At 44.7% G+C, this 25,300-nt stretch overlaps 2 protein-coding genes across 3 annotated transcripts in view; one reads left to right on the forward strand and one right to left on the reverse strand.

Annotated features, from left to right (window-relative positions):
- Positions 1–25,300, forward strand: part of LOC143986907 (uncharacterized) — a 356,956-nt gene that overhangs the window by 267,980 nt on the left and 63,676 nt on the right. Inside the window, exon 29 of the mRNA XM_077485315.1 lies at positions 733–2,088. Within this exon, the coding sequence (XP_077341441.1) occupies positions 733–2,088 (1,356 nt within the window). The remainder of the gene's footprint in view (positions 1–732; positions 2,089–25,300) is intronic.
- LOC143989778 (uncharacterized) lies at positions 12,148–24,499 on the reverse strand. 2 transcript variants are annotated; one of them, XM_077490049.1, is made up of 5 exons: positions 24,151–24,499; positions 18,953–19,066; positions 18,406–18,752; positions 17,945–18,289; positions 12,148–16,591 (listed from the first exon to the last, which is right to left on the reverse strand). In XM_077490049.1, exons 4-5 carry the CDS (start codon positions 18,072–18,074, stop codon positions 15,681–15,683), a joined length of 1,041 nt encoding a protein of 346 aa, XP_077346175.1. In that variant the 5' UTR covers positions 18,075–18,289; positions 18,406–18,752; positions 18,953–19,066; positions 24,151–24,499; the 3' UTR covers positions 12,148–15,680. The 2 variants fall into 2 exon arrangements, with proteins under 2 accessions (XP_077346175.1, XP_077346174.1); XM_077490048.1 differs by having other exon boundaries at positions 18,953–19,081.

Genomic DNA, 25,300 nt, shown 5'->3' on the forward strand with positions numbered 1-25,300 from the left:
GAGCTGTGTTCCCCGTCCTGTATTCCTGGATTTCTCTCCGATAATCTTCCTTCTCTGTGCTGTCGACACAATTTATGTATCTAGACTGGATTTATGGAGATTCTGGGGATCAGCTGGCAGAAAAATGTTCATTTTCACCATAGATGTTACTAGATCTAGGCACCTGGGGTATGTGATTTGGGTCTTCTGCCCCGTACCCGGGTATGACAAGATCTCTGACAGAACAATCCCCCCAGGATTACTTGTTGTGTTGTCTGCTGGCTGTGCCGGGTGGAGGGATATGTCTGTATAGTCTCAGACCCAAGTCACTGAGTGCAGTCTCAGGAGATGGGAGGCAGCGGTGTGGGACCTCTGCAACTTGTCTCATGTAATCATTTCATCTTCCACTGATTACTGAATACCAATATTATGAGTCCTGACCCTTACACTGTATACTTTATATTCTACATTACATACTCTTGACCCCTGCACTATATACTCTATGTTGTACATTACATCATTCTGATACTATATAGTCCTATCTGTTGTATCTTATACAATATGTTGTACATTACATAGTCCTGACTTCTGCTCTCTCCCCTCCCCCCACTGCTATATATACACATAATATGTATTCTCTTTTGTTACACCCATTTCCTACCAGCTGGACATTTTATATCTGATGATCTGATTGGAGCACAGCAGGAACCAATCAGCTGATGTCTAGTAATAATCTTTGTATTTCTATTTTAGTAGATGGACGGGAGATGAGGAAAACCTCAGCAGATTGTCTCACTTTGTCTCCAGACTGTAAAGTAGAAGATGAGGACATCACACAGTATAGTCCAGGAGAAAACCCGACTACCTCAAATGTCCATCCGGCACCACACAGTGTAGATGGACCATCGTATTCCTCTTATCCTGAGGAACCTCAGACTGTGCGGGACGGGGCCGTCCTTCCAACAGAGAAGAGCTTTTCCTGTACTGAGTGTGGGAAGTGTTTCAGTTCTAAATACCATCTTAATATGCATATAAGATCTCACACAGGAGAGAAGCCATATTCCTGTCCTGAGTGCGAGAAATGTTTTTCAGTGAAGTCCAGTCTTTCCACACATCAGAGATTTCACACGGGGGAGAAGCCGTATTCCTGTCCTGAGTGCGGGAAATGTTTTTCACACAAGTCCAATCTTTCCATACATCAGAGATCTCACACAGGAGAGAAGCCGTTTTCCTGTCCTGAGTGCGGGAAATGTTTTTCAGAGAAGTCCCATCTTTCCACACATCAGAGATCTCACAGAGGAGAGAAGCCGTATTCCTGCCCAGAGTGCAGGAAATGTTTTTCACAGAAGTCCAATCTTTCCATACATCAGAGATCTCACACAGGAGAGAAGCCGTATTCCTGCCCAGAGTGCAGGAAATGTTTTTCACACAAGTCCTATCTTTCCATACATCAGAGATCTCACACAGGAGAGAAGCCGTTTTCCTGTCCTGAGTGCGGGAAATGTTTTTCACAGAAGTCCAGTCTTTGCAAACATCAGAGATCTCACACAGGGGAGAAGCTGTATTCTTGTCCTGAGTGCGCGAAATGTTTTTCAGTGAAGTCCGATCTTTCCACACATCAGAGATCTCACACGGGGGAGAAGCCGTTTTCCTGTCCTGAGTGCGGCAAATGTTTTTCAGAGAAGTCCAGTCTTTCCAAACATCAGAGATCTCACACGGGGGAGAAGCCGTTTTCTTGTCCTGAGTGCGGGAAATGTTTTTCAGTGAAGTCCACTCTTTCCAAACATCAGAGATGTCACACCGGGGAGAAGCCGTTTTCTTGTCCTGAGTGTGGGAAATGTTTTTCAGTGAAGTCCAGTCTTTCCAAACATCAGAGATCTCACACGGGGGAGAAGCCGTATTCCTGTCCTGAGTGTGGGAAATGTTTTTCAGAGAAGTCCCATCTTTACTCACATCAGAGATCTCACACGGGGGAGAAGCCTTTTTCCTGTCCTGAGTGCGGGAAATGCTTTTCACGGAAGTCCCATCTTTACAAACATCAGAGATCTCACACGGGGGAGAAGCCGTATTCCTGTCCTGAGTGTGGGAAATGTTTTTCAGAAAAGTCCAGTCTTTCCAGACATCAGAGATCTCACACAGGGGAGAAGCCGTATTCCTGTCCTGAGTGAGGGAATTGTTCCTCACTGAAGTCCTGTCTTCCTGTACATCAGGGATCCCACACAATCCTCGAGGTGTATTAGTGCCTTGAGTGTGGGAAATGTCTTCTATATGAATGTTGCTGGACATCACAGCTCTCATGCGGGGAAGAAGCACACCCTGATATACACCTCAGATATACTCCATGGCTGATCTTCATCATGGAAGAAACAGTTGATAAGGAGATCAGAGATCACCAAAGACATGGATGAAGTGTTGTACCGTGTCGGCCATTGATAGCAGGAGAAAAATAAAAATGGAGTCATTACCTCTCATCCATTTTGTAGCTTTTGTAAATATAAAAAAAAAATAGTTAAATGAATGTTGTTACATAGTTAGCAATGTTGAACCAGTCCACCCAGTTCAACCTGAGTGTCTATAATTGTCCCTATCCCTGTACATTGCACACTCACATCGGACCCTACCTTCAAGGAGCCACAATCCGAGGTCCCCATTCATATACTGGGGACAATTTTGGACAGAAGCCAATTAACCTGCCTGCATGTCGCACTCATTCCTCCCGCTGTGAGGTCATTTCTTTGTAATTCTAAACACATTTTATTAGAAAAGAGTGCAGTTGTTGTGACATTTATAAAGGAAATGTTACCAAAGCAGCACACAGACCCCCCTGAGGTTCTTCTGTGTATTTGGGGGTCTTTGGAGGGTCTGTGTGCTGCTTAAAAAAAAGAAGCTGGCAATAAAATGTCATTTTCTGTAAATTTAAACCAATTAATTTTTCCTTTGTAAAATGTCACATTTTCTGTAGCCCATCCAACAGGAAGAATGAAAAACTGTATAGAGTCCCCCAAATATATACCAGACCCTTTGCTTTCCTTCCCCCCCCCCCTTTCCCTCTCTCCTCCCTCCTTTTTCTCTTCCTCCTTTCCTTTCCCCCTTTCTCTCTAATCCCCCCAAACCCCTCCCCCTGTTTTTCTTTCCCCTTTTCTATTGAAGTCGCTGGATTGTATATTATTCTTATTCCATCTTTATTAACCAATTAATATAGATACACATCCATTGATTGCACATCCCCCGCAGCCATCGGGGGGAGAACCTTGGTGGTGCTCTGACCTCGGCTGAGGCTTTGGGTACTGGGGAAGCAACATCTCCCCTTGCTTTTTTCCACCTTGTTTAATTTCTTCCATTGAATGTAATGATTTATATATGTAATTCAATTGTTTTGATACATAGTGCGAAATACTGTAATAATTACTTGCCGATATTCTCCTGATGAAGCGCTATAAAGACCGCAAAACATGTTGAGAACCATATCCATGGAAACCCACCATATCCTGAGCCTCCTGGTTTGGGAACTTGTATGCTGTTGACATTTATGGATTGTTACTATGCACTTTTTACAAATGTATCAAATGTCTTGTCTTTTGTATTAATAAAACTGTATAATACATGGAAAGTAGACACCCCAAGCTATTTGATGAGAGGTATGGTGAGTATTTTGCAGATCTCACTTTTTGTCACAGTTTTGAAAATTGAAAAAATAAAATAAAAATGTTCTTTTCTTTCTTCATTTTAAAAAACAAATGAGATCTGCAAAATACTCCCCATGCCTCTCAGCAACTAGCTTGGGGTGTCTACTTTCCAAAATGGGGTCATTTGGGGGGGGGGGGGTTTGTGCTATTTTGACATTTTATGGCCTTCAAAGCTGTGATAGGTAGTGAGGAGTGAAATCAAAAATTTACTCCCTTAGAAATCCTGAAGGCGGTGATTGGTTTTCGGGGTCCAGTACGTGGCTAGGCTCCCAAAAAGTCTCACACATGTGGTATTCCCGTACTCAGGAGAAGCAGCAGAATGTATTTTGGGGTGTAATTCCACATATGCCCATGGCATGCTTGAGCAATATATCATTTGGTGACAACTTTGTTTTTTTTTTATCATTTTCTCAAGGAATGTAAATACCCCCTATAATAGCAATAGGTAGTGACAGGTACTCTTTTTTGAAAAAATTGGGTCTCTTAGACCCTAGATCTCTCCTCTCTCCAACTTATTTTTTTATCACAATCTGTGCCTAAAAAATATATGCCGAAGCATGGAAACAATCCGCCCCTAATGTTAGGAGCAAATAGCCCCTCCACCCCTGCCCACATGCTTTGGCATATATGCTCTTTTTTTTTAACTGTGGTGGTGAAATCACCTCCTACAGTCCCGGAGTCATGGCATTACGTATAGTGGGCGCAAACGCTGTTGCTGTCAAAATAAATAAATCCGCACTGCAGCTGAATGGCATACCTGCTAAGCAAATAATGGTTAACAATAAAACAAAGTAACATTACAGAATAACAGTAATGAAATTTTATAGACTTGCCCACACACGGAGTAAAGTCTGTTCATTTTGAACGTGGCTCCAGGTAGACAGGACTAGTGAAGAAAGTCAATGTCACCGACTCTATCGGCGAGATTGACACCTCGCGAGCCCCGTCACCTGGTATGAATTTAAAGGGGAACCCCTACACCGAAAAAACGGCGTGGGGGTCTCCCCAAAGTCCATAGCAGAACCTTATCTGAGCACGCAGCCCGGCCGGTCAAGAAAGGGGGGTGGGGAGGCGCATTGGTCAGTAGGAAGTAATCTTTGAGTATGTTTTTTCTGGACTTCTAAAACGTGATGACGTAGTGTGCATCACGGAGGGAGGAGCCTGAGGGAGCCGGCCCTGGACATGAGCCTCCTGGATCTCCCCATCATAGCACTGCATCTGCAGCATGGTAGGTGAGGGGGAGTGAGAGCCCCCAGATGACAGGATCTCCTTTCCCGATGGTCAGCTTGGAGGAGGTAAGCAGTGTGAGAGAAAAGGGAGAAGAGGGAACACAGATCCGCAGAGAGACCTCCGCTCCCCCTCCCCCCCCTGGCTATTTCTCTGCACAAAGAGGGCTCTGGAGTAAAACTTACAAACGTGAGTACGATGGGCCAAAAAACTGCTGGTTGAGGCCTGACAGAGACCGGTAATCATATGAAACTGTCTGTGATTTAAGTTTATCTCGCCTGGGAATTTCTGAAGGTTTTTTGGAAACACGTATTTAAACAGCAACCAGCATAAGCACAAACGTCAGAGAAGTGTGCCTGAAAGTACCTCAATCATCCTTGATCAGTGCAAATGGTGGGAGAACAAGAGAGGAGTGAATTCAGAGGACTGTGAAAGATCTGAGCTTCCCCCTCCCCCTTACTGCTTTTCACTGTACAAGGAGGGCTCTGGAATAAAACCTATAAAATCCACAAGTGTGAGAAAACTGCAGGCTGAGCACTGATAGAGGATGGTAATTATATTAATGACCTGTGATTAAAGTACATCCCCCTGGAAATGCCAGAAAATATTTGAAACTATATAGGTACTCGAATAATTATTAAAAATAAGAATAACACTTGAGAAGAGTATTCGGAATGCAATAAAAAGGAGATACTTTATTCATCTTGGATTGTGGAGCACAGACTGCCTTGCATTAAAAAGACTACTGATCCTATCCCACCAGATTAGGAAGTGGGGGACAAGATCAGAACCTCTATATGGTACTTCTTTATCTCTGGTTTTCTTCTTTTTTTTGCCCATGCTGAAAGTCTGCTTATACCCTCCTCAGTTACTAGAGTCGCTGCGAACTTAACGAACTACATAAGACTGTAAGAGGTCAGCAAAACATAAGACTGTATGCGAATCATATACATATGGAAGGGAAGTAAGAGCAGCATAAGAGAGGGGTAAAGTGGAGTGAGGGAAGTGAGAGTAAGGCACATTATCGGGGGAAAAGAGTTGGCGACTGCCAGCTTATCAATACGGTTCCCCTATACTGTCCTCTGCCCTTTCTCTCTTCTCTTCCTCCCTCTTTTTCTCCTTTTCTTCTTGCCCCCCCTCCCCCTCCCGGGTATTAATACCAGGCTCTCTGGGCTTGACACATACCTTTCAAAGGCAATAACGGCCCCTCAGGAATCGCCACGCAGAGATACCAAAAGCGTCTGAGATCGATTAATAAGGGTGAAGGGAAGGATCAAAACACCGAAAGACATTTACTATAGGAGCTAAATGGGGAGTAAAGGACCAAAGCGGGGTGGAAGTAAAACCCCAAAGGCAGCAACAAGTAAGATACAAATGTATATGACCCAGGGTGACACTCCCCAAACCAGCGGCATGGGAAAGCAGCAAAGGGAGAGATCGGATAAGAAAATGGGGTCAGACAAGAAGATAAGGGAAACACCAGATCAGTCAGCGGAGGATATTTTAACAGAAAGTGAAGTGGACTCTAGCAGGGCAGAGGACTTAAACGTCTCGGCTGCAATTTTAACTAAAGGGGATATTCAAGAAATGTTTACAGGTCTAGAGAAAACGATTAAATGTGAGATGAATCTGTTGCAAACAGATCGGGGACACCTGCTGACTAGAGTGGAAGCAGCAGAGGATAGTGCGGAGAAATATGTTAAAGAGCTGTCCAGGTTAAGCGAGCAACTGAAAATAGCTCAACAAAATCAAAGAAATATCCTATATAGATTAGAAGATCAGGAAATTGAGACAGAAGGTCAAATCTGAGAATACGTGCAGTCTATGAAGAAAAGAGAGAAGACCTCAAGGAAATTATAAAAAAATATTTTCAATCCCCTGTTAGAGAGAGAACCAAGAGATTTTCCTAGGATTGAAAGAGTCCACCGAGTAGGAAAGATGACTAATATAGGAGGAGCCAGACTGAGAGATATCTTCGTTCGGTTTACATTTTTTGAAGACAAAGCAGAAATCTGGGCCAAATTGAGAGGAAAACCCCCATTGCAGTATCGGGGGACAGAGGTCCAGATAAACATGAAGTCCAGAACAAAATATAAAGTACATGTGGGGGTTCCCAGCATGCTTGATCGGAATAAAGGAGGGGAGATCGGCTAGATTGAGATTCCCGGAGGACCTACCGGACTTCTGTGATAAATTAGACATTAGGCCCCCTGAACTACCGGGTTGGAGAGAGGAGGAGGTGGAAACTTAAGAAATAGACTAGGATAATAGAGCAATCCAGAGTAACTAAAATAAGGGGGGACGGGCGGGGGGGTGATGTGGTGATGCGGTGCTGCGGGGAGAAGGGAGGGGGGTTGGTGCAGGAGGCCGGATGACCCCCACCTTAGTTTTTGGGGGGGACGTCCCAGGCTCCACCTTAGGCTAAGGGACTGTGGTTTGACATGATATCATGGGAGACCATGGGCCCATTCGGGGCTAAGGGGGGGTGGGGGAGGTGGGTAGGAGGAGAGGGATAGAAATATTGGGGCTAGGGAGGGGATGGGGGAGGGGTTGGGTCAAGGGAGGGGAAGAGAAATGTCAGTAGAAAAAACCCCAGGTATAAATAAAAAAAAAAAAACGAGGTCTGGTTAGAAAGCTCAGACAATAAAAACAATGGCTATTAATTTTTTATCATATAACATGAAGGGGTTGAATAGTTCAAATAAGAGGTTAAAAATTGTAAAAGAACTAAAACAATATGAGGCGGAGGTAATATTTTTTACAAGAAACACACATCACCCACCATTCAAAGATTAGGCTCTACTCCAAAGAATACCCGAGTTGGTTTTACGGAGATACAATAACAAATAGAGGCAGGGGAGTAGCAATTGGATTCGCAAAGAACATCCGCTTTGCCCTAGAGGATAGAAAGACAGGCCCGGAGGGAAGATACCTCTTCCTAAAGGGAAAATTGGGTAATATAAGATGTACATTAGCTAACATATACTCACCGAATAAGAACACAATAAAATACCTAATGGGAATTCTAGCTAAACTACAGGAATTTAGGAAAGGCCAGGTAATTGTGATGGGGGATATAAATTTTTGTTTAGATCCAAAACTAGTACGTCAGGTGCACAGGGGACGAGTAATTTACAATTAAAAAAGATAAAACAAAGATTAAAGAACTGTCAGGCCGCGTACACACGGGCGGACTGTTCGCCCAACCTTGTCCGCTGAACAGTGTTTGGGCGGACAGTCCGCTCGTGTGTGGGCTTTCAGCGGACAGTTTGAGCGGACAGTTGGACGGACAAAGTCTTTCGGAAATTCCGAAAAACTGTCCACTGAAACTGTGTTTGAGCGAACAGTCCGCCCGTGTGTGGGCCTGTCCGCTGTACTTTCGAAATGAGCGGACTGTTCCCGCTCGGAAAGTCCGCCCATTTCGAGCGCGTGTACAGGTAGGCGGGGCCCGCGAAGGAGACGTCGCGGGCTCCGCCGCCTGGAATGGGCTTAAAGGGGAACCCCAACGCCGAAAAAAATCGGCGTGGGGGTTCCCCCAAAGTCCACACCAGACCCTTGTCCGAGCACGCTACCCGGCCGGCCAGGAAAGGGGGGCGAGCGAGCGCGCCCCCCCTCCTGAGCCGTACCAGGCCGCGTGCCCTCAACATGGGGGGGTGCCTTGGGGAAGGGGGGGCCGCGCGGCCCCCCCCACCCCAAAGCACCTTGTCCCCATGTTGATGAGGACAAGGGCCTCTTCCCGACAACCCTGGCCGTTGGTTGTCGGGGTCTGCGGGCGGGGGGCTTATCGGAATCCGGGAGCCCCCTTTAAGAAGGGGGCCCCCGGATACCGGCCCCCCACCCTATGTGAATGAGTATGGGGTACAATGTACCCCTACCCATTCACCTGTGAAATAAAGTACAAAAAAAAACACAACACAGGGGAAAAAATATTTTATTGCACAGCTCTGGGGGTCTTCCGCCTTCGGGGGTCTTCTCGCCGGACTCCTCCGCTATGTGTGTGTAGCTCTTTTGCTAGCGGAGGAGTCCGGCTTTCTTCCTCCCCGCCGCCGGCCTCTTCTCCCGACTTCGGGGGTCTTGTCCCCCTCTTCGGTTCCTCTGCCGGGCCACCGCGCCTTCTTGTAGCTCTTTTGCAGGCGGTGGCCCGGTCTTCTGTCGCCGCTGCCTTCCGTTCTTCTGTCGCCGCCTTCGGTTCTTCTGCCGGGCCACCGCGCCTTCTTGTAGCTCTTTTACAGGCGGTGGCCCGGTCTTCTGTCGCCGCTGTCGCCGCCGACTTCCGTTCGTGTTCTTCTTCATGTTCTTCTCCAGGCGATGTTGACACGTCGCTCCCTCCGGCCGGAATGCCAGAGCCGCGCTGTGCGGTCACTTATATAGTGACAATGGGGCGGGGTCACATGGTATATGTCACATGGGTTGGTCACATGGGTTGATGTCACATGGGGACTATGACATCGTAAGGGGGCGGGGTCACCATGTGACCAACCCATGTGACATATACCATGTGACCCCGCCCCATTGTCACTATATAAGTGGCAGCGGAGCGTGTCCCTGGCATTCCGGCCGGAGGGAGCGACGTGTCAACATCGCCTGGAGAAGAACAAGAAGAAGAACACGAACGGAAGTCGGCGGCGACAGAAGACCGGGCCACCGCCTGTAAAAGAGCTACAAGAAGGCGCGGTGGCCCGACAGAAGAACCGAAGGCGGCGACAGAAGAACGGAAGGCAGCGGCGACAGAAGACCGGGCCACCGCCTGCAAAAGAGCTACAAGAAGGCGCGGTGGTCCGGCAGAAGAACCGAAGAGGGGGACAAGACCCCCGAAGTCGGGAGAAGAGGCCGGCGGCGGGGAGGAAGAAAGCCGGACTCCTCCGCTAGCAAAAGAGCTACACACACATAGCGGAGGAGTCCGGCGAGAAGACCCCCGAAGGCGGAAGACCCCCGGAGCTGTGCAATAAAATATTTTTTCCCCTGTGTTGTGTTTTTTTTTGTACTTTATTTCACAGGTGAATGGGTAGGGGTACATTGTACCCCATACTCATTCACATAGGGTGGGGGGCCGGTATCCGATAAGCCCCCCGCCCGCAGACCCCGACAACCAACGGCCAGGGTTGTCGGGAAGAGGCCCTTGTCCTCATCAACATGGGGACAAGGTGCTTTGGGGTGGGGGGGCCGCGCGGCCCCCCCTTCCCCAAGGCACCCCCCCATGTTGAGGGCACGCGGCCTGGTACGGCTCAGGAGGGGGGGGCGCGCTCGCTCGCCCCCCTTTCCTGGCCGGCCGGGTAGCGTGCTCGGGCAAGGGTCTGGTGTGGACTTTGGGGGAACCCCCACGCCGATTTTTTTCGGCGTTGGGGTTCCCCTTTAAGCCCATTCCAGGCGGCGGAGCCCGCGACGTCTCCTTCGCGGGCCCCGCCTACCTGTACACGCGCTCGAAATGGGCGGATTTGCCTCCGCCTTACGTGGGCGAGTCCGTTCATTTCAAAAGTTGAGCGGACTGTTTGGCAAACAGTTCGTTGAAACAGTCCGCTCGTGTGTGGGCAAGTCCGCTCATGCAAATTTTGAGCGGACTGTTTGCCGAAACTGTTTGACGAACAAGGTTGGGCAAACAGTCCGCGCGTGTGTACGCGGCCTCAGTTGGTAGATGTCTGGAGGGTCCAACATCTATAAGTGGCGAACTATACGTATTATTTCCCTGTGCACGGGTCGTATTCTAGGATTGATTATATTTTTGTAGAACATAGAGCATTGGAAAGTGTTGTAGAAACTAGTATAGAAATAACCACATTGTCTGATCATGCCCCTGTAAAGAAGAAAATGTTGATCCCAGGTCTATACACTGCTGCACGACTTGGACTGTCTCTCTTCACTCATTCAATTCAAGGTATTTGCATCCCAGCACATTTTCTTGGCACTTTTAATTTCACCATTTCTCATTCAACTATTTTTTCTTTTCTACTCACCTTAGTAGTCTGTCCTACCTTTTCTACCTCTACAAATCCTTATTAAACCTCTCAACTGTGGGAACAGTCTATACAATATATACTATAATATATTATATCTATATACATTTTATATCCTTTTATACTATCATACTTTTTTCTAATCCCCACAGACATTCCTGGGAAGGTGTTTTAATATCGATCAACTCTATTACCCACCGTACACTTCACCGATCCACTGGATCTCCTATACAACTCTTTTGCTTCCTGGTTTCTGGTATTTGCCGTGCATTTTGAGGTTTTCCATCTCAGCTTCCGGGGACAACATGTTCTATAATGGCTTTCGCCTTTATCTTTCTACATACAAATGTACCTTTGATATTATAGATAGGTGAGATTGTTTGGGACTATTTATGTCCCTCTTGCTCCCCCCTTTTTATACAACCATATATAATACATATTATCCATATACCTTTTACTTATTTGGCTTTTTTATCTCATTATAGATACCCCCTTTTTCTGCATCTGCTCCTGATGAGTGGTATATAACCACGAAACGCGTAGAGCTTACCTTTGATGCGCCGTCACAGTTTTTTACCTACTATTTAATATTTATTTTTAATGAACCTATTTTCTACTGAGGTCTACATGCGGGTACCATTATAATTTTAGGTCTATATACTAAGATCAAATGCTATGCATACTATATGGAATTTTTTATGTTATATTATGAAATATTTGTTTTTTATGGATTTATAATTACTAATTTATATTTAATACAATTTTTTGTATGAGACTAATATATTATTATTTATTATATATATTTTTGAATCAATTATATATTATGTATTATGATTATGATCCTTTAGCTGAATTATTTATTAATTCATTAATGTACTATTTATCCATTGTTTGCATAGCTTGTATTAATAAATGGAATGATATGTAAATCGAGTGGTTCAATGAATATAGTGACATGCTTCATATAAAGTCCCACCATTGCTCCTTTTGTTCTTTCTAAATATATCGGGGATGGAGGTGCATGTATACACAGTATACCGCCTCATATAAAGTCCCAAATCTTTGCTCTTGTTTTCCAGGTCTATATAGACAAGCTCTCTCGTGGCACTTAAACGAAGAATTAATTCAGGACAAAGAAGGGTATGAAATAGTACATAAAGAACTAGAACAGTATTTTTCAATACACTGCACAGATGAGATCTCAGGACAAGCCCTGTGGGATGCCCATAAGGCGTACATCCGAGGGATCTTGATAGCCTTAGGGTCAAGGAAAAAAAAAGAACAAAATAATCAGAAATAAAAACTGAGAGATTAAATTTTTAATATGGAGAAACAACATAAAAATATTCCCATAGATAAAAAACTGTTTCAACAATTAGTGACCAAAAGGGAAGAACTACGAGAGCTAATGGAACAGGAAACCAAAAGAATCTATAATCAATCGGCCAAAGAAAGATACCAGGAAGGTAATAAACCCACTAAGTATTTAGCTAAAATGCTTCAAAAGAAAAAAGCTATTAATTATATAGAGAAAATCCAAACAGAACACGGGGCAATGGTATATACAACAAAAGAAATAGCAGAATCAATTAGAATCTATTATAAACGACTCTATGCAGTAAAAAAAAAAGGAAAAGGAAAGGGAAATAAGAGGAAAAAAAAAAAAGGAAAATAGATGAATACTTAAATAATGCTAGATTACCTACGATTACTGAAAATGAAAAAGAAAAGTTAGAAAGTCCCATTACGGAGGAGGAAATAAATAAAGCATTGACAGACTCAGCCCCCGGGAAAAGCACTGGACCCGATGGACTAACAATTTACTACTACAAAAAATTTAAAGATATTCTGATTCCTAGACTTTGTAAATATATGAATGGGTTAGGGCTAAATTATGAAATGAGCAAAGTGGCACTGACAGCCTCAATTACTGTAATCCAAAAAGAGGGAAAGGACAAGACTATGTGTTCATCCGGACCAGGTCGGGTTCGTAGCTGGGAGGGAAGGTAAGGACAATGGGGTGAGAACTCTCCTGTTGCTATCTCAGAGGGAGGAGATAGAATCCCCGGTCCTTCTACTGTCCACGGATGCTCAAAAGGCCTTCGACAGGGTGGACTGGGGATTTATGTTCCAGACATTGGAAAAAAATGGGAATTGGACCAAGGATGATCCAATGGATCAAAACTTTATATTATCACCCTACAGCAACTATAAAGATAAATGGGTCTCTCTCCTTGCCCTTTGAGATGGAAAATGGGACTAGACAGGGGTGCCCTCTTTCCCCCCTTTTATTTGTAATATCGTTAGAGCCACTACTCTGTACGATTCGAAATAACCCGGAAATTACAGGAATTGAAGTGGGGAAAGAGGTACATAAATTGGCTGCCTTTGGCTGTATTGTTCTATATTAGCAACCCTAAGAACACATTACCCAAGTTAAATAAGGCCCTGGAATATTATGGGGAATTGTCGAATTTTAAAATTAACCAAATAAAATCTGAAATTTTAAACATCAACCTTAGTAAACAAGAAGTACAACAGATCCAAAAAGAATGCAAATATACATGGAGTAAAGAGTTGAAATATTTAGGTATAAAACTGGCAAATTCCTTAAAGAAGATATATCAACTAAATTACATCCCACTATTAAACGAAATTAAAAAAGAACTTGGAAGACTTGGTAATAGTCCATTATCATGGCTGGGACAAATAAACGCATTAAAGATGTTTATCCTCCCAAAGATCTTATACAAATTCCAGATGATGCCGATCGAAATCCCTGCTGGTTATTTTTCAAAGTTGAAATCCTTATTGCTTAAATTTATATGGAAGAATATAAAACCAAGGATTTCCTATTCAATATTAAAACAGGGAAAAAAGCGAGGGGGGCTTGCAGTCCTGGATATATACAACTATTACAAAGCAATAGTGCTGTCTAGAATTGTCGAATGGGTGGGCGAGACAGGAAATGAGAAAAGGTGGACACACCTAGAATACACATATAGTAAGGCACATTTAGATAAAATAGTATGGAACCCTCCAAAATTTAGGGTTTTGGATGTGAACACAAATGAGCTGACACGAATAGCATTTAAAATTTGGGATGGGGTTTATAAAAAATGAAATGGGCACTTTAATTCACCGTTTATAGCACTGAAGGAAAATTTGTTTTTTCCCCCGGGGAAAAAGGAAATAGGAGATAATTGGATAAAAAAAGAAAAAATACAAATAAAAGATATTATGAAAGAAGGGAAACTCATAACACTTAGGGAATTAGCACATAAGGGTTTAATGGTAATGTGCGAATGGCGGTATCTCCAGCTGGCCCATTTTATTGGAAGCTTACCTCAACCAATAAGATCTGGAGAGGAGCTGACCATGTTGGAGCGACTCTGTACAACAGACAACTCTAAAGGAATCGTATCCAGGATGTATGGACTGTTGATGTCAGTGGGAGAGCTGGAGATCACGCCATATATCAAAAAGTGGGAAAAGGAATTAGGAACACAGAAGGATAAAGACACAATAAGCAAAATATTAAGATTAACACATTGCTCGGCAATAGACAGTAAAACAGCCGAAATGAACTATAAGTGCCTAACTAGATGGTACAACACGCCGGATAAGACTGCAAAATACCAACAGGGAAGATCGGCAGAATGTTGGAGGGGCTGTAAAACGACAGGAACAATGGCACATCTATGGTGGGGATGCCCAAAAATCAAAATCTATTGGGGAAAGATCTTGCAAAAGATGAGAGAAATAACTAAAATAAGAAGGCGGATCCTTGGATTGTACTTCTCCATGGAACAAAGAGTAACGAAAAACAATATCAAGAAACTATCATCCCACACCTCCTTAACGCAGCGAAGAAATTGATCCCTATAAAGTGGCAGGAGGTGGAAAGTCCAATGATGTGGGAGTGGGTAGATGCAGTTGAAGAGGTACATAAGATGGAAAAGTTGAGTAGTGGAGAAGATAATAAAAGAGAAGCACTAATAAAAAAAAAAGGGAATGTTAGAAAGATTTTAAGAAGGATTGGAGTTATGCAGAATATTTAAGACCATAATAGACCAATATGGGAGGAGGATAAGAGGAGACGGGAAACGCTGACATTTAGCTTGGGAAAGGAGGGGGGGGGGGTGGGTAATGGGAATGGGAATAATAAAGAGGTGTACGATGAATAAAAGATATGAATTCAATAAGGGAAAAATATTTAATTGAATTGTTATTGATATTTTCTGATATATAATGAGATGCTACAATGATATGAAGACGAAAGGAGACAGTGATGAATGAAAAGTTGATTTACGTCCCTCCAGAGAATTCGCTGACGTGGCAAAAAAAAAGAAAAAAAAAGTGACCTTTTCCTTTAACAGAGCGGACACCGGAGTGTGATTTGTCTGCTCAGCATGCGCTTGCGCTTGTACTGAGCACCCAAGATATACAATTCCCCAACATTCCTAAAAGCACCTCAGATTTATATACAGTTTTGGTTAAAATTCTTTTTTATTTTATCAGAACAAGGAGATCATCATAAGAGACGAGAAGATTGTTATAAGAGACGAGGAGATTGGGATCTCAATTTAGTCCCTTAAACAAATAGTTTTGTTTTTAATGTCCACACCCCTGGAACTGTTTCTTCCATGATGAAGATCAGCCATGGAGTATATCTGAGGTGTATATCAGGGTGTGCTTCTTCCCCACATGAGAGCTGTGATGTCCAGCAACATTCATATAGAAGACATTTCCCGCACTCAAGGCACTAATACACCTCGAGGGCTGTGTGGGATCCCTGATGTACAGGAAGACAGGACTTCAGTGAGGAGCAATTCCCTCACTCAGGACAGGAATACGGCTTCTCCCCCGTGTGAGATCGCTGATGTCTGGAAAGATGAGACTTCCATGAAAAACATTTCCCGCACTCAAGACAGGAATACGGCTTCTCCCCCGTGTGAGATCTCTGATGTGTGTAAAGATTGGACTTCTGTGAAAAACATTTAGCACACTCAGGGCAGGAATACGGCTTCTCCCCCGTGTGTGATCTCTGATGTATGTTAAGATCAGTGTTCTGTGAAAAACATTTCCCGCACTCAGGACAGGAATACGGCTTCTCCCCTGTGTGAGATCTCTGATGTCTGTAAAGACTAGACTTCTGTAAAAAACATTTCCCACACTCAGGACAGGAAAACGGCTTCTCTCCTGTGTGAGATCTCTGATGTTTGATAAGATCGTACTTCTGTGCAAAACATTTCCCGCACTCAGGACAAGAATACGGTTTCTCCCCTGTGTGAGATCTCTGATGTGTGTAAAGACTGGACTTCTGTGAAAAACATTTCCCGCACTCAGGACAGGAATACGGCTTCTCACCTGTGTGAGATATTTTATGTCTATTAAGTTTAGATTTAGTATGGAAACACTTCTCGCACTCCAGACATGAATACGTCTTCTCTCCTGTGTGAGATCTTATATGCACATTAAGATCATATTTAAAATGGAAACACTTTCCGCACTCAGTACAGGAAAAGCTCTTCTCTGTTGGAAGGACGGCCCCATCCCGCACAGTCTGAGGTTCCTCGGGATAAGAGGAATACGATGGTCCATCTACACTGTGTGGTGCCGGATGGACATTTGAGGTAGTCGGGTTTTCTCCTGGACTATACTGTGTGATGTCTTCATCTTCTACTTTACAGTCTGGAGACAAAGTGAGACAATCCTCTGAGGTTTTCCTCATCTCCCGTCCATCTACTAAAATAGAAATACAAAGATTATTACTAGACATCAGCTGATTGGTTCCCCTAAACCAGGACTCCGCCCACATCAGGCAGCTTTGTCTCTGAGGATCTTAAAATTCCCCCCTCAAGGTAACTAGTAAATGGGTCCTCTGATCTCCTACCAGATCATTTCTTTATTCATGGACCTTAGTCAGGGAGTGAGGAAACAACGAGAACTGTCTTCTATAGGAGTGACAGTGATGAGGGGATTATAGGACGAGTGTCCCCTCCCCCCTCTATCACTCATTGCCATCTTCCCAACACAAGAAGTCCTGCACTTCCTTATTTAGTCCATGATTTAGTCATGAATAACAGCGGGGCTGAGCCCCACCAGAGGTCAGAGAGTGAGGATGGGGGGAGAACAACCAAGATGAAGACTGGACTGATCCTGAAGACCCCCATCATTGGGTTATTGACTCCTCCCTCATTATCACTTTCTGTTTAAGGTTCCAAAGTCTGAGGATGTTATCACATTATTATCACCATGTAAAAGTCTGTGCTCCAATCACATCATCAGATATAAAATGTCCAGCTGGTAGGAAATGGATGTAACAAAAGAGAATGCATATTATGTCTATATATAGCAGTGGGGGGAGGGGAGAGAACAGAAGTCAGGACTATGTAATGTACAACATATTGTATAAGATACAACAGATAGGACTATATAGTATCAGAATGATGTAATGTACAACATAGAGTATACAGTGCAGGGGTCAGGAGTATGTAATGTAGAATATAATGTATACAGTGCAGGGGTCAGGAGTATGTAATGTAGAATATAAAGTATACAGTGTAAGGGTCAGGACTCATAATATTGGTATTCAGTAATCAGTGGAAGATGAAATGATTACATGAGACAAGTTGCAGAGGTCCCACACCGCTGCCTCCCATCTCCTGAGACTGCACTCAGTGACTTGGGTCTGAGACTATACAGACATATCCCTCCACCCGGCACAGCCAGCAGACAACAGAAAAAGTAATCCTGGGGGGATTGTTCTGTCAGAGATCTTGTCATACCCGGGTATGGGGCAGAAGACCCAAATCACATACCCCAGGTGCCTAGATCTAGTAACATCTATGGGGAAAATGAACATTTTGCTGCCAGCTGATCCCCAGAATCTCCATAAATCCAGTCTAGATACATAAATTGTGTCGGCAGCACAGAGAAGGAAGATTATCGGGGAGAAATCCAGGAATACAGGACGGGGAACACAGCTCAGGAAAGTGACCAGGGGATTACAGGCTGATATCACCCAGCCCCCGCTCTACTCTGGACCAATCAGTGAGCAGTATGGGTGGAGGAATGGATTTAGTGTTAATGACCCACCTGTGCTGATCTCTGTAGGAGTGTCCTCCTCTATAAATGTCCCCGTTATTCCATCCTCCTCCATAGACTGCTGATCATCCCTCACATACCTCTCTTCTTCTTTTGATTTCACCTCAAATTCTATATCCATTGGATCTCCACTCTAAACCAAGAAAATGAGAGAGAATATCATCTGTAAGATAGAACATTTATTATTGTGACATCACATAGAAAATCCAACTGTGTTTTATAAGCTCCATTCCATTATCTTGCAATATTGAGGGATGGTGAGACCTTCCTGTGTGGAATCCCGGGAATACAGAGGACGGGGACATCTCTCTGGTGGGTTCCCATTACTGGATCCATCTGTAGGAAACACACACACTGACTGAATACATTGTTTCTATGTGTTTATCAGATGATGGGGGATCTAGGTGGAGCCTCCGTACTGCTCTCTCCTTTACAATAAAGTCTCCTCTTACCCGGTGATGTGAGGGGCGGCTGATTGTCCATCATGACGTCCTTGTAGAGATCCTTGTGTCCTTCTAAATACTCCCACTCCTCCATGGAGAAATAGACAGTGACATCCTGACACCTTATAGGAACCTGACACACACAATGATACAGTCACCATCCAGACACATCCCTTGTCTGTTACTGGATAATGTCCCAGAATTCCCAGAATCCTCCTCACCTCTCCTGTCAGCAGCTCCATCATCTTCTTGGTGACTTCTAGAATCTTCTCCATGTTGTGTCTCTCAGGTTTTAGGGAGTCACATGGAGGCACTGTGATGGTCATATGATCACCTGACTTCACAAGAGGAAATCTCTGTATTGAGGAACCAATAGGAATATCATGTTAGAATCCCAGAATCCTCCTCACCTCTCCGGTCAGGTCTGTGTTTTATTAATAGAGATAAGAGTGATGTCATGTGACCTCCCAGAATCCTCCTCACCTCTCCGGTCAGGTCTGTGTTTTATTAATAGAGATAAGAGTGATGTCATGTGACCTCCCAGAATCCTCCTCACCTCTCCGGTCAGCAGGTAGATGATCTCCAGGGTGAGGTTTAGTATCTTCTCAGTCATGTGACTCCGGTCCTCCTCCATCCTCATTGGTGCCGTCATTTGATCTATACAGGTCTCCTTGTAGTCGGATAACTTTGGGAAATGAAAGTAAGAATTATATGGATGGTGTTGGTCACACAATAATATTATTATTATTCGCAATGTATATAGCGCCAACAGTTTACATAGCACTTTACAATGTATAGGGGGGACAACACAATTACAGTACAATACAAAAGGTACAGGAGGGCCCGGCTCATGGAGCTTACATTCTAAAATGGAGGGGGTGGTGGTACAAAATGTAATAGCTGCAGAGAATGATTTGATGGGGCGGCTCGGGGACAGTTGTTAGGTGGGTGTAGAATCGGCTTCCCTGAATAAATGAGCTTTCAGGGATCTCCTAAAGGTGGAGAGGGTAGGGGCTGATCAGACATACCAGGACAGGGAGTTCCAGAGGATGGGAGAGGCTCTGGAGAAGTCCTGAAGGTGAGCATGAGAGGAGGTAACAAGGGAGCTAGATAGCAGGAGGTCCTGGGAGGAGCGGAGGGGACGATTTGGGCGATATCTGCAGATGAGGTTGGTGATGTAGATGGGGGGAGGGGGCGATGTTGTGGACCACCTTGCATGTTGTGGTTAGCATTTTGAATTTTATACGTGGGGGAGGGGAAGCCAGTAAAGGGTTTGGCAGAGAGTGGCGGCTGTCTTGGAACGATAAGTGAGGTGTATTAGTCTAGCAGCAGCATTCATAATAGACTGAAGGGGGGAGAAGCCTGTGTAAGGGTCGGCCAATAAGGAGAGAATTTCCGTAGTCAAGGCGAGAAATAATCAAGGAGTGAACGAGTTGCTTTGTGGGGTCATTAGTCAGGAAGGTGGAATTCTGGAGATGTTGCAGAGATGAAGGCGGCAGGATTTAGCCAGTGATTGGATGTGGGGAGAAGGAGAGGTCAGAGTCAAGGATTACACCCGGGACCCTGCCATGTGTGGAGGGACCAATGGTTGTGTTGGTGATATTAATGGTGAAGTCACGGGGGGGGGGGGGACCGTGAAGGAGGAAATATAAGAAGCTCAGTTTTAGAAAGATTGAGTTTGAGAAAGTGGTGTGACATCCATACCGATATGTCATTCAAGAGGAGTTCCCCTTAAAAATAAAAAAAATAATTAAAAGTCAGCAGCTACAAATACTGCAGCTGCTGACTTTTAATAATTGGACATTTACCTGTTCCAGGGTCCAGCAATGCAGGAATGGAATGAAGCCCCGCTCGTCCCCCCTCCACTCAGCAGTGCCGCCATTGCAACTGTGGGCACCCGGCTGTGGCTTCACAGCCAGACACCCACTGCGCATGCGATTCGCCGCGCAGTCATCTGGGACCTGTCACATGTCCCAAATGACTGACAGGAGGGAGGGGGCAGAGCTGAGCCCTTCCTGTGCCGAGGGGAAGTGATGTCACCAGCCCAGGCACTGAAGAAGGCAGACTACGAAGGACCCCCTAGCAACAGCCATTTAGAGGCAAGTTCAAACAAAACAATTCCTAATATTTTATTTTTTAGGATTTTAATCATTTTTTTTTTTTTTCATTTTTCCCTTTCAGTAAGTTGGAGATCTGTGAGGAGATGGAGGGGGTGAGTTGAGGAGTGGAGAGATAGATCTGGGTGTTGTCGGCATAGAGGTGGTATTGGAAGTCATGGGAGGTGATCAACTGGCCCAGGGAAGGGGTATAGAGCGAGGATAGGAGGGGCCCCAAGGACGGAACCTTGGGGTACCCCAACAGAGAGAGGAAGAGGAGTGGAGGAGATGGAGTTGTAAGTGACACTGAAAGTGACGCTGAGATGGGTAGGAGGAGAACCAGGATAAAGCAGAATCACAGAGGCCAAGGGAGCGTAATTTTCTGAGGAGGAGCAGGTGGTCACCTGTGTCAAAGGCAGCAGAGAGGTCTAAGAGTATGAGTATGGAGTAATGGGCATTGGTTTTAGCAGTTAGTAGGTCATTGGTGAGTTTTAGTAGGGCAGTTTCGGTAGAATGTTGTGGGCGGACTGTAGGGGGTCGAGAAGGTTGTTGTCCATGAGGTAGCGACTCATTCGGTCATGGACAAGGCGTTCGATGAGCTTGGAGGCAAACGGGAGCAGGGAGATGGGTCTTAAGTTATTCAAACAGGTGGGGTCTAGTGAGGGTTTTTTGAGTATGGGGGTAACCAGTGCATGTTTGAGCGGGGAAGGAAAGGTGCCGGAGGAGAGGGAGAGGTTGAGGATGTGGGTTAGGGAGTTGAGGATAGCGTGGGAAGGTGGTCGCAGTAATTGTGAGGGGATAATAATAATAATAATAATAATAAGATGTGGATGTGAGGGGGTAATAGGAGGGTTTCTATACATACAAGAACTACTCCCCCCCCATGGGGACACATTTAGTTTGGAGTGTTTAGCGTCTGATTTTTTTTTTTTGGCCTCCTGGGACCCTCTTGTCCTGCCAGATCAGAAATTCTCTTCTCTCTGTTGGGTTTGTTTGGTTTCTGAACTGGTTTTGATCAGTTTTAGATCTGCAGACAAGGAATGATAAATACGATCCTTCCTTTGACTTGTTTGCTCTGAGGCAGTGCTGTGAGGACAATGTCGGGTCATCATGATGTCCAGGAAGGGGAACTTGCTGACTTTTGGTCGGAGTTGTCGGCTAATCAGGATAATTGCCAGAACTCCGGCTGCAAGGCTCCAATCTCCGGCAGCCTGCTGACTGATCGGAGTGATGTCACTCTGTGCAGTAAGAGAAGGGATGGGATTGGATAGCAGGAGGATTCTGATGGTGGAGTACAGAACTGTGGGGGAGGAGTCTGTACTGTACTCTCCAATAGCAATTCAGTGTGGGTAGGAGGAGGACAACAGGGGGAGGGGTTTGTTCTCTTGGTGTATTTTGTGTTGTGGAACATTCTTCTTGACCAGTGATATGGTGAGGTGAAGCTTCCTTCACTTACTGAAGAGAAATGTCAGAGAGACGACTCAGTGCAAAGTGTCACATGAGGAAATCCTGGGAAATAATTCCGGACTAATAGATATAAATAAATCGATCAGCCAATGATTTGATAAATGATTAATAAATTATAAATTGTATACGGAGACAACGGCGGTTACAGAATGGAGGATAATAATGGAAGGAATATGACATCGCATATAACGGTCTCTTTTCATCATCAAGTCCTGTGTGACTGAACTATTGTCTTATTTCCACTTAGAACTTTACTATTGTCCGGCTCCGACCTCTGATCATTGATTTTGGTTCAGTGGAATCGCTCCGATTAATCACTACAGCCTTATTGATCAATCAGCTGCTGATTTGGATTACGTTCAGTCTAAAGGATACACGGCTTGTTATCATCATCTACAGCTTCTTGGACTTTGTATATCTGCAGACGGCTCCCCGATTTCATGTCCCCCTTTTCTCCAATCCCCTGGACTCATTTTGTCCTTTTACTCTACAAGTTCTACCACGGACTGTTATATGCAATGTCACATTGCTTACATTATTAACCTCAATTCTGCAACGGCCGTTGTCTCTGTATACAATTTATAATGTATTAGGCTTGGTGGTGATGTTCTTTTACTGTCTATTATATTTATAGTGCTATTTGATGAATTTTGTTGGTGGTGTCTTGTCACTGTCTTATGTGTGTCTTTGTCCCCAGACCTTTTGTCTTTTCTTAGTATAAAGTGTGGAATTACTGTAATTTTAACAATTGATCCTTTTTCAACAAATTAATAATTTATCAAATCATTGGCTAATCAATTTATTTATCCCTATTAGTCGGTATTATTTCCCAGGATTTCTTCATGTGACACTTTGCACTGAGTCGTCTCTCTGACACAGAGCACATTATTCTTTATGTTCCCGCTTAATACAAGTGTGCAGTACAATACCGGTGGGTACCTTATGTACCACCATTTTTTGGTTCCCTTCTACCCCCTTTTTGTTATATTCCTTCATTTGCTGGCAGGAGCTCTTTAGGAAGGTCAGAAAAGTAAGTGCAGGTGGGGTGGGAGGACCTTCAGAGACCAAGAGCCCCTATGAGCCCTGAAGCCCCCTCTTACCTCAGAGCCTTACAGCCTGACTACCCCCTTCAGAGCCCCCACAGCCCTTCTGCCCCACTAACCTCTCAGAGTTGTTCAGTCCTATTACTTCCTAGGAGGCCCCCAAAGTCCTTCACCTACACTTCCTCCTCAGGGGTCCCAGAGCCCTTCAGATGAAGTCAACTCTTTAGAGGCTCCCAGAATCCTTTAGTCCCACTACCGCCTCAGAGACCCCTCAGCTCCTCTAGTTTAATCGGAACCAGTGGCAGAACTATTACAGTCGCAAAGGTCACATCTGTGACAATGGTGTTCTGCTAACGAGTGGGGGAGGGGGGGGTCACAGACAGCAGGAAAGGGTCTTGCTGCCGGAATAAAGGGTCCCAGGATCAGGGGAGGCTCCCCTGGTGATCACCAATTAGGATTGCTGAGAACAGAATGTGCAGCACATTCAGCCTTTGCAGAGCCCCCTTGCTGTGTCTGATCTGCTCCCAACATGGGCACAGCGCCCCCCAACATCAGCCAATTCCTCTCCCCACTCCTCCTCCCCAGACACAAGCTCCAAGTTCTCCATACTGGGTGGACTCTGTGCCCTGTGCCGGCTCTGAGGGACCCGTCACTGATGCCAGCTGCAGCGCCCGGAGCCTGGTGAGTGCCTGTATGAGGTGCGGGTGTCCTCGGTGTGTGTGGGGCCCCTAAGATGTGTGAGGGGGCAGGATTGGCTCTCTGCACATCTCCAACTCCTACCTCTGCCAGCTGCTCTCTGGAGTTTCTGCCCAGCCCTCTGCCCCCCCATCTCCCCTCAACACCTATGTGCCCCTTCCAGGGCTGCCCATATTATTGACCCTTTATCTGTCCCACCCATTCCTATCCATCCTCCTCATCTCAACTCTCTGCCACCCCTGCCCATAACCCCCTCTGACTGGCACTCCAGTTCAGACCCCCTCCCCCCATTCATTCACCTCATCTCAGCCTTTGTCATCACTTGGGAATCTCAGTGGCTGCAATGTGCCATGTTTGGGGTCACCGAGAACAAAGAGCCTCACTGGAAGCTGATGGAAGTGATCGGCGGAGGTGAGTCCAGTGTGTGTAAATAGAAAATAAGATCTTATTACCTCCTCTGCTGTTACTTCCAGTAATGTCTTCTCTTCCCTGCCACATGGAACGTCTTGTCTTTATTCCAGATCACTTCCTGTCTGTAACTGAAATCACTTCCTGTATGTAACTGACATCACTTCCTGTCTGTGACTGACATCACTTCCTGTCTGCATTCCATAGAAACTTTCTGTCTACATATGAGTGATATCACCACCTTGTGGAGATCAGCAGAACTGCAGCTCCAAGAAATGTCTCATAGTAACTACTCCTGTCAAATATCTTACAGAGCTATCAGAGAAGTTCAAATATAAGACAAAAAAGTAAGAAAAAAATCACAGCGATCACATGACAGTTGTACACAAAGAATGGCTTTTATTCATAGCTATTCATTGTGTACTATTGTGAATATCTCTGTGATTGGTCATAGTGATCACATGGTACATGCAGGGCCTATCACAATTGTACCATATGATAGCTGTGACCAATCACTTCTATCACAGTAGTACACCCTGTGTCATTCATAAAAATGGTTGCTTATAACAGTAATCATCAAAAAAAATCCTGATCACAGGGTTAATGTCAACACTACAAGTGTCACTATGTAAAAAAGGAAATAAATCATTATTATTTTGATATATATATATATATATATATATATATATATATATATATATGGTGACAAAACAATTGGAATAAACACAGGATTTTTAAAACAGCTTACCTGTAAAATCATTTTCTTTGATGTACATCAGGGGACACAGAGCCATAGTACTTAGTATGTGGGTTATAGGGCCACTGATAGGTGATGGACACTGGCACACCCCATATTAAAAAGTGCACTCCCTATATGACCCCTCCCTCTACTGGGAGTACCTCAGTTTTGTAGCCAAGCAATACAAGTGTATACCAAGAAGGGAGGGACCTCTGTGTCCCCTGATGTACATCAAAGAAAAGGATTTTACAGGTAAGCCGTTTCAAAAATCCTGTTTTCTTTTCTTGCATCATGGGACACAGAGCCATAGTACTTACTATGTGGGATGTCCCATAGCAATGGCAACTGAAGGGGGGGAGACAGAACAAAAAACAGGAGGCCAGAGGACTCATACTGCAGTACAGTGCGTTTGAAGGCAATATCCTCATGACCTTTAACATCGATTTGATAAAATC

The sequence above is a fragment of the Lithobates pipiens genome, unplaced genomic scaffold (assembly GCF_037356315.1).
Source record: "Lithobates pipiens isolate NorthernLeopardFrog02 unplaced genomic scaffold, aLitPip1_a1.2 Scaffold_18, whole genome shotgun sequence".
Classification (NCBI taxonomy): Eukaryota; Metazoa; Chordata; class Amphibia; order Anura; family Ranidae; genus Lithobates; species Lithobates pipiens.